Source organism: Argentina anserina, chromosome 3, assembly GCF_933775445.1.
Source record: "Argentina anserina chromosome 3, drPotAnse1.1, whole genome shotgun sequence".
Lineage (NCBI taxonomy): Eukaryota > Viridiplantae > Streptophyta > Magnoliopsida > Rosales > Rosaceae > Argentina > Argentina anserina.
Genome location: NC_065874.1, coordinates 10150274 through 10163541, shown reverse-complemented (window position 1 = coordinate 10163541; position 13268 = coordinate 10150274). Strand labels below are relative to the sequence as shown.

At 37.1% G+C, this 13268-nt stretch overlaps 1 protein-coding gene across 1 annotated transcript; it reads right to left on the bottom strand.

The window, feature by feature from the left end:
* Positions 1–255: 255 nt before the first annotated feature.
* LOC126789095 (trifunctional UDP-glucose 4,6-dehydratase/UDP-4-keto-6-deoxy-D-glucose 3,5-epimerase/UDP-4-keto-L-rhamnose-reductase RHM1) lies at positions 256–3657 on the bottom strand. Its single transcript, XM_050515159.1, has 3 exons — positions 3510–3657; positions 1126–2688; positions 256–1005 (listed from the first exon to the last, which is right to left on the bottom strand). Exons 2-3 carry the CDS (start codon positions 2686–2688, stop codon positions 553–555), a joined length of 2016 nt encoding a protein of 671 aa, XP_050371116.1. The 5' UTR covers positions 3510–3657; the 3' UTR covers positions 256–552.
* Positions 3658–13268: the final 9611 nt, after the last annotated feature.

Below are 13268 nucleotides of genomic sequence, written 5' to 3'. Positions count from 1 at the left end.
GTTCAACATTCTTCGTCAATTGCAGCTCTAGATCGATTCTACAACAGATGGGATCAGAGCCTGGAACTTTGATTTCGCAGCATCCAAAAGTCAAGGCCAGAACTACCTTATGTCTAGAGTTGCTTGTAAAGAAAGATAACCATCCAAAAGATTTAGTGAACGAAAAGTACGATGCAATCACATGATTTCAACTTTCAAAAATCATGATCCAGAACCCAGATCCCAAATTGTGGATCTAGGATCCCTGTTACCAGAAACATTAACAAAACATCTTTCATTGAACAGAATACAAAAATTACAGATGACAAAATCCATATGGGAACCTGTTTAAATTTTCTTATAAAATGGAACACAAAGGAAAACAAGATACATCCACGAAAACAAATATCAATAGAACTATACCCACCACCCTCTAGCACAGTACAAATAATGAAACAAGGCTAAGAAATGGATAATGACTAGTACTGATTAAACTAAATTGAAGTAATCTAAAGCATATCATCTAATTCAAGAGGCAGAGAGTTCATCCTGAGGTCTATTACTGAATATTACTTATTTGGCAGATGTTTTCTTGTTTGGTTCAAAGACATACTTTCTCAGTGACTCCTTGATTGGTAGCAACTCGGGGAACTCTTTCTTCAACTTGGATGCATCCATTTCATTGTTGCTTCGGGCAGCAACTATGACCTTGGCTTGCTCTTCGAGTGTGAAGTTGGCATATTTGAAACTTGGGTCAATGTATTGTTTGTACATCTCCAGGATCTCATTATGGCTCACGACACCCGGATTTGTGAAGTTCCAGATACCCCTCAAGTTCCGCTTTGCCATTTCAATTGAAATGGGTAGCAGTTCATCCAAGATGGTCATGCTGTTAGGAATGTTAACCACCTTGTTATAACGAGAAATCTTGGTGATGAAGTTACGTGGGTTGTTCAGGTCTGATGAGATGGGCATTCGGACTCTAAGAGTGCAAACATTGTCGAATTCATTCAAGAGCTCCTCAACCTGATAATATAATTGAACAAAGGAAAGACTTATAAGTGAATAGAGATAAATATTATGTAATATTTTTGTAAATAAAAGATATAAACAAAGTCAGAATTCTAAATAAAGTAATAAACTCACCATGGCCTTCGTTTTTGAATAGAAAGAACCAAAGAAATTGGGTTTGTCTTCTTCAGTGAACCCAATACCTGAACCTTCTGGATGTTTAGCATCATACTCAAATATACACCCAGTGGCAAAGTTAACCATAAGGATCCCCTGCTCTCTGCAAACATCTGCTAGAGTTAGGGTTCCAGCAACATTGGTCCGAATTGTTTCTGCTTTGTGAGATTCACACCAATCAACATTAGGTCTACCAGTCACACCAGCAGCATTGAACACATGAGTTGGCTTAATATTCTGAATATCTGCAGCAAGTGAAGACCGATCCTCAAGACGCCCTTTTCCATACTCATAAGGAATCCCTTGTTTTTCACATAGCTTCCCGAGTACACCACCAATCCACCCAGTCCTACCATAAATCAAGAACTTATAGGGAGGCTTACGAGGAGAGCCACTGCATTTGGTAGGAGGAACCAACATTCGAGGATTACTTGCGACATAAGACTCAGATGTTTCCTCCTCAGGCTCATCAAAATGTCTCTCAATGCCACCAGGCATCATCAACATTCGTGGATGCGGAAGCAGTGCCCCAGATACATCACCCCACCAGTTAGGATTCTTAGTGTACCATTCAATAGTCTTCTTCAAACCCTCTTCCCAGGTAGTCCGCTCTGACCACCCCAACACTGTCAACTTCTGATCATCAAGGAAGTACCTCTGGTCATTGAAAGGTCTGTTTTCAACAAACTTGATGCATGCTTCCGAGTCTATGTTAAAAAGTTTGCATATATCTCTGGCCACATCAATAACTCTCCTTTCCTTCTTTGTCCCAATATTGTACACATGGCCAACCTCTCCTTGGTGAAGAATGAGTTCAAAAGCTTCAGCAACATCCTCACAGTATAAGTAGCTCCTCACATTAGCACCATCACCATGAATTGGAAGAGGCTTCCCTTGCATAGCCAGGAGAATGAACTTTGGAATCAATTTTTCAGGAAATTGATTTGGTCCATACACATTGTTTCCACGGGTCGTTATCACAGGCAATCCATATGATCTGCCGTATGCCATAACAAGCATTTCTGCTCCAGCTTTTGTTGCAGAGTATGGATTTGTTGGAAGGAGTTGAGATGCTTCATGATTTCCTACAACAGCATCTTCATCAGTCTCACCATAAACCTCATCTGTGCTAACATGGATGAACCTCCTGATTTGGCCAGTGACTTTACATGCTTCCAGAAGAACATGGGTGCCATAGATGTTGTTCTTTGTAAACTCGAAACTGTTACCAAAGGAGTTGTCAACATGGGTCTGGGCGGCAAAATGCATAATTGTATCTATCGACTCAGTGATGAGGAGATAGTTGACAAGGTCAGCACTTCCGATGTCCCCCTTAACAAACTTGAAATTGGGCGATGACTTAGAGGGAAGAAGGTTTTTCAGATTTGAACAATAGTCAAGCTTGTCAAGCACAACAATCTTGTACTCGGGGTGACTGCGGACGAGCCGGTTGGCCACATGGGAAGCAATGAAGCCAGCAGCCCCAGTTATGAGGATGTTTTTTGGTGTATATGAAGCCATCTGCAGGAGAAACAATACACTGGATGAGAACTAAAATGACTACACTGGATTGCATATATGCACGAATAACCTATAGAGCAGTAAAAATCAACCAAAGATCTCTAGATAAACACAATTATTAGAAATTCTTAACCACACACAACGTATCTAAAAAATGATTACCAGATCCCATTATTTTCATACAAAACAGAGCAAATATAGTAAAACCTTTTTGGATAAAAAAAAAGAAGAAGAAAGAAACAATGAACAATCCATCAACTTGATTCGATCCATTGATATTTCTACTACCAAATCAAGTACATCCTCTAAAGCTAACCCCTTAAACATGACTCTCCAATCCTCAAGAGATTCACAAACACTAAACAATAAGCTCAATCTCTATACTGTCCTTATTTCACACGCACGCAACTTCACTAAGCATAAGAAATCAACATCAAACACCACACCACAACCAAAACCAAAACTTAGCACAAAATCCACCAAATCCAACACATAACTAACCAGATCATGCATTTTCATCATCAACATTTTCTAAATCACAATAAGATCCGATCCCGATCACAACACCCCATTTCTCGGTTCACATCAAAACACAGATCCAGATCACAAAACAAACCAAATATAAACACAATGCAAAGGTTTAACAAACCAAACCAAACCCAACAGCTAAAGTAAACATCCAAAAACACAGACAGATCCAAAAATTAACACAAATCCAGATCACATTTCGATCCAACTACCCCAAAGCCGCAACCTTTAACATCATCAACACGCCAGAACAAAATCGAACAAAACAGAGCATTAGTATTAGTGCGACTTACAATTTTGACTTGGGGCCGATCAGGATCGAAGACCCAGCGAGAAGAGAACAGAGAAGGGTCAAAACAAAGCCTCGAGAGGCTTCAGAGAAAACAGGGAGACTTTGAGGAGAGCAATTCAGACAGGAATGGAAATGAAGGAGATAACCGCGGGGCCAAAAAAAGGAAGGTGCTGATTGAGTTTCTGTGTCCGTTATATATATACGACTCTTTCTCCGTAAATCAACTCATACGTGCGAAATGTCGGAAATGCCCCTATTGGAGTGAGGGGGAGGCACGTCGTGCGTGGGGGTGCCCTGGTTTGTAGGGGGTAGGTTGTGCCGCAAAGATTGGTGATTTTGGTGATCCTACGAGGTCAAGAGCAAGTGAAAGCGAGGACTTAGGAGTGTGGACTGGGGGAGGGGGGCGAATTAGAGCTTGACGCGTTGTGGTGACGGTGGCGGATTAAGTGAGAATAAGAAATGAAAGTATTACTATTGCAGTTGTGCTTTCTTCTTCTTGGTTTGCTGCAGGGTTGGCATTTGGCGAAAAGATAATAATTTGCACATGTTGATCGGAGTGCCAGACCTCCTGTCAAGTATTATGTACGCTTTGTGAACAATCTGAATAACAAAAAGCTCAACATTCGTTGTAAATCTAAAGACGATTCGCGATGATCGATCTCGGACTGCATAGATCTTTATGCTAATTAATGGGGATCAGTATGAGTAGTCTTCATCGCACAAGTAAAGATGCATTGTTTACTAGCAGATACAGTTTCAAATGTTATGTTGATCATGTACAATCTTGTTTGCATTTGCAAATTTTAATTACATATCACCAATACACATGTCAGATATGATATAGTGAGATCGTGTTTATTACTTGATGATCGACGATAGAGTTAACAAACATCATCATCAATTGAAAATCCCACTCATGTATCTTCAAAATTCTTTGAAAAAAATTGACATAGAAGGCTGACATAAGAACCGATATCCACAGGGAAACTGGAGCTGCTAGTGGAGCTCCCTTGAAACCGAGAGACGTCCAATGTACCAAACCGTGGGTGACAATATGAATTAAGTTAAGATCATCAAATTGACTCTAGGGGATGACGAGAAAATGAATAATAGCAATGAGCCAATGAGACCCAGGTAGAATATTACATATATTAATTTTGTCAAAAGTGTAACAAAAGCGTTTCCTTGTAGTGGTAATAATCTTGCAAGAATCATGAGATAGATCTCTCTCATGTTTAATAGTAGATCTAGAAAACTACGTACTGTCTCCACGTGGCAACACAGTCCCTTGCATAGCAAACCATTAAGGAAGTAAATTTGCATATTACCTTAAGTTTGCTCACCCAATGACCACCTCACCGATTAATAACCAAGGTTAGGTGTGTAAATGAGCTGAGCCAAATACTATATTTTTATATTTAGCTCATTTTCATTCGATCGAGCTCGAGTCAAGTTTAAATTTAATTTATGTACTTCATGTTCAAGCTTGCCTCAACTTGAAAAAGCTCGAGCTGGGTTTTAGCCGGCTCATTTTATAAAATGAGGTTAAACTCGAATTGAGCCACCTTGAATTATATGAAATTAAAATTTTAAAATTTAGAAATTAAAATAAAATATTTTAAATCTAATGTCTTAGCATCACACAAAATCTCTTTTATTTGTAATAAACTAAAAATAACAAATCAAACTCGTTATTGAACTTAAAGTCTTTAATTAATTATTCTAGAAATAAGTCTTTCAGTTCTTTCGAACTAATAGTATATTTTTAATATTATTTCTTATATAAAAATTATACTTTACATATACTATAAAAGTTAATAATTTAAGCTTAATTAATAAACGATCCAAGCTTTTAACAAGTCCGAGCTAGCTCGCGAGCTAAACGAGTCGAACGAGCTGAATACTCATTGTTCAAGCTCGGCTCATTTTCAAGGTCATGCTTAATATTGAGCTCAAACTCGGCTTATTTAACTATACAAGCTCGAGCCGAACTAGCTAAAAGCGAGCCGAAAACGAGTCGAATACGAGCGATCGAACCTACTTACAACCCTAACCAAGGTTAACAATATGTCTTTCTAATTTATCATAAATAAATTATATTTTGTTTGATTTGATATAACTACTTTTTTATTAAAATAAAAAATCGACCTCTAATCGTTATAAAGAACCGAGATGAACAATCGTGGAACTATAGCGGATCATAGTGCTAATATGGATTTGGTGTTCGTAACCTAGTGAGAGTTGTTCTATTGATTGAGGTGGCAATGTGCCAATGGCATTGAGGTTGAGGACTTGAGGTGGTAGGTAACATGAAGATTAAAAGCTTAATAGTCAGAAACATGATTTTGAGGAATTGAGTTTTTCCTGGGAGTGTGTTTGATGTTTGCTTGGATCAATTTGTTGCCTGCATTTCCGTCTAATCTTTATCAGGCTTAAATTTTTATTGCAATAGAGGTTAAGTGAATTTTATTGTTGTATACATTTTAATTTGAGACCATCAAAGTGATTAGGTGTTAAGAGTGAAAATATGACTGAATAACTATTATATTTTATTTTTCAAATCCCTAAGATTTGATACCAGATGAGAATTCTTGCGTTGACAAGATACATGTGGGTGGAAAGAAACAAAGAACAATAATTCAAATGATTGATATATTTCATTTGTTATTTTCAAAAATTTATTTATGATTGTTTTAACTATGGTCAAGAAGGACAACATTTGTCAAGAGGATAAGAAGGTGGGCATTTGGGTGGGTAATTTAAGGTGGTCGGCCAATTTGCTTCTAAACTGTTACCTACTATGTACCACGGATACGGACACGAGTGTCCGTACTTGACACAATTCGATACGTGAATACGTCACATAAAATTTTTATTGGACACATATATGTTTTAAATATATACCTAATTAAGATAATAAATTATATTAGATAATCATTAATAATGATAACTATTAATAAACTTAGTTATAGTTGTAGCTCGTATATAGAGATTCACTATTTTCTTGATTCTCTATTGAAAAAATATATTTTCTTGATTCGTTTTTACATATCTGCTAACCATTTGCTAGTCCCCCCATAAAGTAAAGCAAGCAAGGTCTACATTAGGGAACTTACCTATAATTAAGACCTTATGGAACCCACTCAGGTAGTCAGGCAACCCTTTCATTCCACGATCAACATATTCAACACCACTCAAATCCTACCCTCTCTCTCTCTGTGCATCTACGACAGGTTCAGAAAAAAAATTCAGTGGGTAGCTCCACCCAGCCATGCCTCCTCCCTCTCCCTCTCTGCCATTGCTCCCGCCAACCCACCAAATCCAAAGTCCCCTCCAAGCTCTCCTTCAACTCCACCATCTTCGTCAACCCCCTCCAAAGACTCCTCACCCTCAACTCTCGCTACCCCCTCGACCCCAACAACGGCGCCGACCTCCATTGGGCTTCCATTGTTTGGTTATGCAGAGAAGGAGAAGAAGAGAGAGACCTAATTATTTGTGTGTCCATAGAAGACACGCGCGTGTCCATTACATAGTTTGTGTGTCCAAAAATGAGTTAGTGTGTCTGTGCCTGTGTCCGTGTCGGACACGCGATACACAGACGGGGTGGCGTGTCCATGCTTCTTAGGTTACCTATTATTCTAAGCTAAAGTTTTGACTTGGATGACTCGCCCTCTGCAATTGGCATAGGGTATCGGCACACAAGACAAACATGGTTGATCGCGAGCCAGTGGACAATGCAATCTTGATGATAAGAGTGCGACCAGGGTAAGCGAGTAACGGGCCCTATCATCGGTTCATGATCAAATTAATTGAGACAGATAACACATGATGGCGTCCTTGTAATAACAGCTTCCAAATCCAAACTGTCAACTATTCTCCCTTTCTTCAAATCCTCAATATTCACAGATGAAGATATTAACTTGGACCTATACGTATCCATAGATTCTGCTATAACCCTATCAAGGATAATGTTTCATCATCATCAACCGAGTTCACGGTACGTGGTGACCTCACATATGTCAACCACTAAAGGGTTGTTACTAGAGACGACCCCGTTAATCGCCCGAAATATATATATTCTCAACAATAGCGGGGTGCTCATCTTCTGGGATTCTCATGCCGGATAGAATCATGCCAAACCACCGTGTGTACTGTGTCCTCTTAGATAATTCCTTGGCACGAGCAACTCAACATAAAATGCTTTTTCTCATACTTGTCGTGTGCAACAAGTGAAGGAGGTATCCACTGGCGAATGACTTCTTTTGATTTCCTCGAAGAGCTTTATATTATCACAATCTCATCCTTAGTTGTCTGCCAGGAGTCTAATTATGTTGTTTGTTTCACTTTGCTATGGACAGTGAGATATCTCGGTCGACATGGTTCGAAATTTCAAATGAAGGAGAATCGAATTGTATAGTACGTCCTTATCGGAGGAACTATATATACAAAAGAAGAAGATCGACTATGAAAGTGCATATATATGTTGGTATTCCTATACAAAGTTCAATGTGCATACGGTTCTTTAGTTGGTTGTGCTTTTATATCTTTAATTCTGATTTTGTTGAATTAGAATTATCTTATACAATTAAGATGATGTGCTTAAAAAAAGTTCTAATTTGAGTAGGACTTACATGTGCCAAAAGGAAAGAAATCTAATTTGAATAGGTTTTTATGTTCTTGATTATCTGATTAGATTTTTTTATTAATACTAATTTTATTAGTATTAATATTGGAATTAGATTATTTATTCTACTATGTTGGTGCGTAAGAAAAGAAGTTATCTCATACCTAAGATTGTTGAAAAGAGTTTTTTAAAGGATGTTTTGTTTTTGAAAATATCTAATCTGCTTAAAATTATTTTGTTTTAAAATGGAAAAATGTTTTCCCAAATTATAGCATATTTGTTGATTGATATGTTTTCCTTTTTGTATGAGATATGCTTTAAGTGAGGGGGAGAAGTTTCTTCTCCTATATATAGGCATTTGAGAAATTGTGAATGTTAGAGTTTTGGAGCATATAGAATAGGTTGTGATAATTCTGAATTTATTTTCATCTCCTATCTCTCATATATGATTAGTGCTCATTATAATAGAATTTTTCACAAGTTAGATCGTTATGCTAGTAAAGAGGTCGCATTAGTACCTCTACTTGTGAAAGCTCTAATCTTAATTTCATTATTTATATTTGATTGTGTGCATAACCAGAAGTATTGATTCTTATTTGCACTGTTGCACTTGAGAATCAAATGATCTTTGTGGTCAACCAAAATATGTAGTTTTTGTTTGAAACATTCATTCATCTCATGTTCATGTGTGTGACTCATTGAGATCAGTGACCATCAAAGTTGAAGAGAGACTTGATCGTGTTTAGTATCAAGATTGAAGAGAATGCGTGTTTAGTCCTTCATACATTAGATCTAGTATGATTATATAGTTAAGATTCAGTATTGAGCAGTTCGTGTTTGTACTTCTACTTGTGTATTATGTATCTCTATTGATCATTAGTGGATTTGATATCGTGTGAAGTACGTTAAAAGTCTCGCAATGGTTTTTATCTTGAGGAAGGTTTCCATTGTAGTTAACAAAACATGTGTTGTGTATGGTTGTGTGATTGTTTTTAAACTATTTAATTAAGTTCCTAACCACATTGTTTCATCTAGTAATTTTAGACTACGAATCCTAAACACAAATCAACACGGAGTAAGAAATATGCAGAAGTGCCGAAGCAGAATCCCAAGTCCACAAGGATTAGGAATGTTATCCCAACTTAGGCTGATCTCCGAACCCATTTTAACAATAATAATAATAATAATAATAATAATAATAATAATAATTTGTATTATTAAATTAGTACCAAATCTAACATTTAGGGGCAAATAAGCGTGTTACGGTTTAGTTAAGCTAGACCAATGTTCTAAAACGTGACCGCTTGGATGGTGGGTCACTACTACATTTTTTACTTATTCGATCATCCGTGGCGTTCGAGGGATTTAGCGGCCGCCTAGGCGGTCTTAGGTAGTCCACAACATTCCTTGGTGGTCTATGGCGGTCAAAATAGGTGGACTTTAAAAAAATTAAAACGTATGTAATGAAAGTAAAAAAACTTCATTATGAAGATTTTATATCGGATAATGATACGGAAGATAAGAAATGAGAAATAGATATTGAGTTTGAGTCCGATACTTAGATACCGGAACAGTTAGAGAAGGATTTGGAGAAGAACAACTTGAGATTTAGTCTTGCATTTGTTTACAATTTACCTTTTGTTCTAATATTTTTGTATAGAAACTGGAATTAAGTAATTTTGAGTTTAGACTATTTTGAAAATTAATATTGAGCATCATTATATTATGTTAATCATATAAATAGTTTAAATACATGTATAAAAATAAATAAATATTTAATCATTCGGATCCACCTAGGCGCCACCTAGCCGTCTATGAGCTAGGAGATAGTTGTCCGTCTGCATACTGTCTAGTTTTTTTTCAAACCTTGAGCTAAACCCATAGACTTTCAGAATAGTCCACATACTTTTTAAAAAGACCACAAACTTACATAGATTTCTGTCGATTTCTTTAAAGTCATTGACTTTGATTATAGATTTATGAAAATTCACAAAGTTCATTATGAATGATTTCTACCGATTTTATAGAAACTCAAAATAATATTATAACATAAAATAATTTGAACATAAAGGAAAAATATCTCAATGTAACGAATGCGAAGATATATATATATATATCAAATACAAAATAAAAAATACCAAAAATTTATTTTAAATAAAGTTTCATGTTGGCGAACAAGTCCCTAAAACAAAGGAAATATCATTCTTCTCCTTCATAGTCATTTTTTTCATTGTCATCGTTTTCATTATTGGCATTTTGTTGAACATTTAGTTGGGCATATTCCCATATATGATTGGCAATACTCATTCTCCATTCATTAGCACTATCTCTCTGCTATTCTTTCTATTGGCAAATTTATTGATTGTGTCTATTACAAATAAATTAGAGAATCTCAATTAACCCTTCATATTTAATCTATCGACAAATTGGTACTAAAGAAATAGAAGTAAATAAATTGTTCAAGAAGTTTCAAGCTAAGGAAGTCGGTGTTCATAAAACATTAATATGATTATTATTCTCTAGTCTTCATACGTATTTCTTTCATCGTCATTGTTTTTATTATTAGCATTGGACATGTGTCTACATAAGAGAATGAGGTTATAATAAGTGTAAAAATACAAGGTAAGAACATAACATAAAGAAGAAAAAAAACAATCATGAGATCATAGGTTGAATAAACATGTTAGGTGCTAGGAAAAAGAATCAGTAAAAAAACAAAAAAATAAAATAAAGAAAAATAATGGAGAATGAACATCTTTAAATACAAAGAACTGAAAGATCCTATGGCTCAAGTGCGTCTTTAAGACTCCAGGTAGGTAAACAACAATGAATTGAGGGATATACGCCTCAAACCCACCTCCCAGGTCCTGCATATCCATCACGATCAGAGCAGCAAGAAGCTGGGCCAAGTCGCCACTGACCTTACCTCCCAGAGTCAAGGCCAACTCCGAAGCAAGATGGTTTCCAATTTCACCCTGAGAAAAGTTTGGAGGAAATGTAACACCAAATCGCCAAGGATGAGAATGAGGATGAGGATGGGGTCAGGGTCGGCGGCTACGGCAGGGGGCGCGACGTCAACAATGGCGGGGATAGGGTTGGGCGATGCCGCGTAAGGGACGGGGTTGGGCGTAGCGTCAACAATAGAGGGAATTCATTCGACGATAATGTGCAAAGAGTCGACGGCCGAGGGAATCAAGTCGATGGTGGCAGAAGTTGAGTCGACGGCGGCGATCGTGGCGGGAGATAGCATGGAATCATCCATCACCTTGCCGTTGGATTCACAGTCATAGTGGTTACGGTTTCAAAGGTGGCTCGAATTTCGAATCGCACACAAAGAGAGAGCTTGAATAAGAGTCAATATTTTTTTTATCTTCTATGTAATAATCCATTTTACAGCTGGAATCAATTTTATATAGCCATAGGCCTCATCATTTAGCTCGCGGACTCGAAAAGCCCGCGGAGGCCCGCAAGCCCGACGATATTTTTACCCGGCTCGGCCCGCGAGAAAGCCCGTTTTCGTGGGTAGAGGGCCGGGCTTAAATTAGAGGTGTGAAACCCGGCCCGGTCCATGGGCCCGGCCCGCCAAAAGCCCACAAGGCCCGGCCCGTAAAAGCCCGCCAAATAATAAAATATTATATATACATATTTTATTAGGTTTAGAATAAAACTATTGCATTATGAAGCAACTATATTAAGGAAACTTCTCAGGATCGATCGACACTAGTCAATATGATCGGTATATATATTTAGTGACCCTGTAAAAATTTCATTCAATTCGGAACTCGTTTTTGACCGTCAAAATTTCCGGTAAACCGAAAACAACACTAATATGTCATAAGGGAAGACCCATTACCAAAATGTGAACACCAAAAGTCATTTGCATATCTGAAATCACCTAATTTTTATCACCGATTGTGTGTGGTCGCACCAAGGAAACCCATTTAGCAAAGCCCCGGTCAATGAGGATTTTAATATGTCAAAACACATTTTTCTTTGTTGACTGTAGGTACGGACAGTCAAACAATATCCAAAACGGACGAATTTTTTACGGGTTCCCTAAATATATATACCGGTCACATCTACTGGTGTCGATCAACCATATTTCGAACTAGAGTTATTGATCGCCGAAGCGTCTACTAATGTATCATAACCTTTATATTAGGTTTATATTAAAACTATCGCATTATGAAGCGACTATATGAAAGAAACTTGTCGGGATTGATCGACACCAGCCAATGTGATTGGTATATATATTTAGTGACCCTGTAAAAATTTCATCCAATTCAGACTTCATTTAACCGTCGGAATTTCGGGTAAATCGAAAACACCACTAATATGCCCTAAGGGAGGACTTATTACAAATATGCGAATGCTGAAAGCCGTTTGCATATATGAAATCACCTAATTTTTATTACCTATCGTGCGCGGTCGAACTTAAGAAATCTATTTGGCAAAACCCCGGTCAATGAGGTTTAAATATGTCAAAACGCTTTTTTTTAGTTGACTGTTGGTACGAACGGTCAAACCATGTCCAAAATGAACGAAATTTTTACGGGTTCCCTAAATATAGATACCGATCACATCTACTGATGTCGATCGACCATATTTTGAATTAGAGTTGTCGATCGCCGAAGTGTCCACTAATGTATTAGAACTTTTATATTAGGTTTATAATAAAACTATCATATTATGAAGTGACTATATGAAGGAAACTTATCGGAATCGATCGACACTAGCCGATGTGATTGGTATATATATTTAGTGACCCTGTAAAAATTTCATCCAATTCGGACTTCGTTTAACCGTCGGAATTTTTGGTAAATTGAAAACACCACTAATATGTTATAAGGGATGACCTATTACAAACATGTGAATGCCGAAAGCCGTTTGCATATATGAAATCACCTACCTATCGATCACATGATTCACATCTATTGGTGTCGATTAACAATATTTCGAAACTAGAATTTATTTGTGACTTTTGTTTTAGAATGTTTTCTAATAATTGTTTTATTGTTTCAAACCCTTAAATTAGAGTATTATATTATTTTTCTAATACAAGCCCGTAAGGCCCGGCCCGCAAAAGCCCACAAGGCCCGCCTTAATTGGGCGGGCTTGAATCTTTGTATTTTTGAA

Coding starts and splice junctions, on each gene's coding strand:
- LOC126789095 (XM_050515159.1), bottom strand. CDS start 2,688: ATGGCTTCATATACACCAAAAAACATCCTCATAACTGGGGCTGCTGGC. Junction 1,006..1,125: donor ATTCAAAAACGAAGGCCATG/GTGAGTTTATTA, acceptor TTATATTATCAG/GTTGAGGAGCTCTTGAATGA.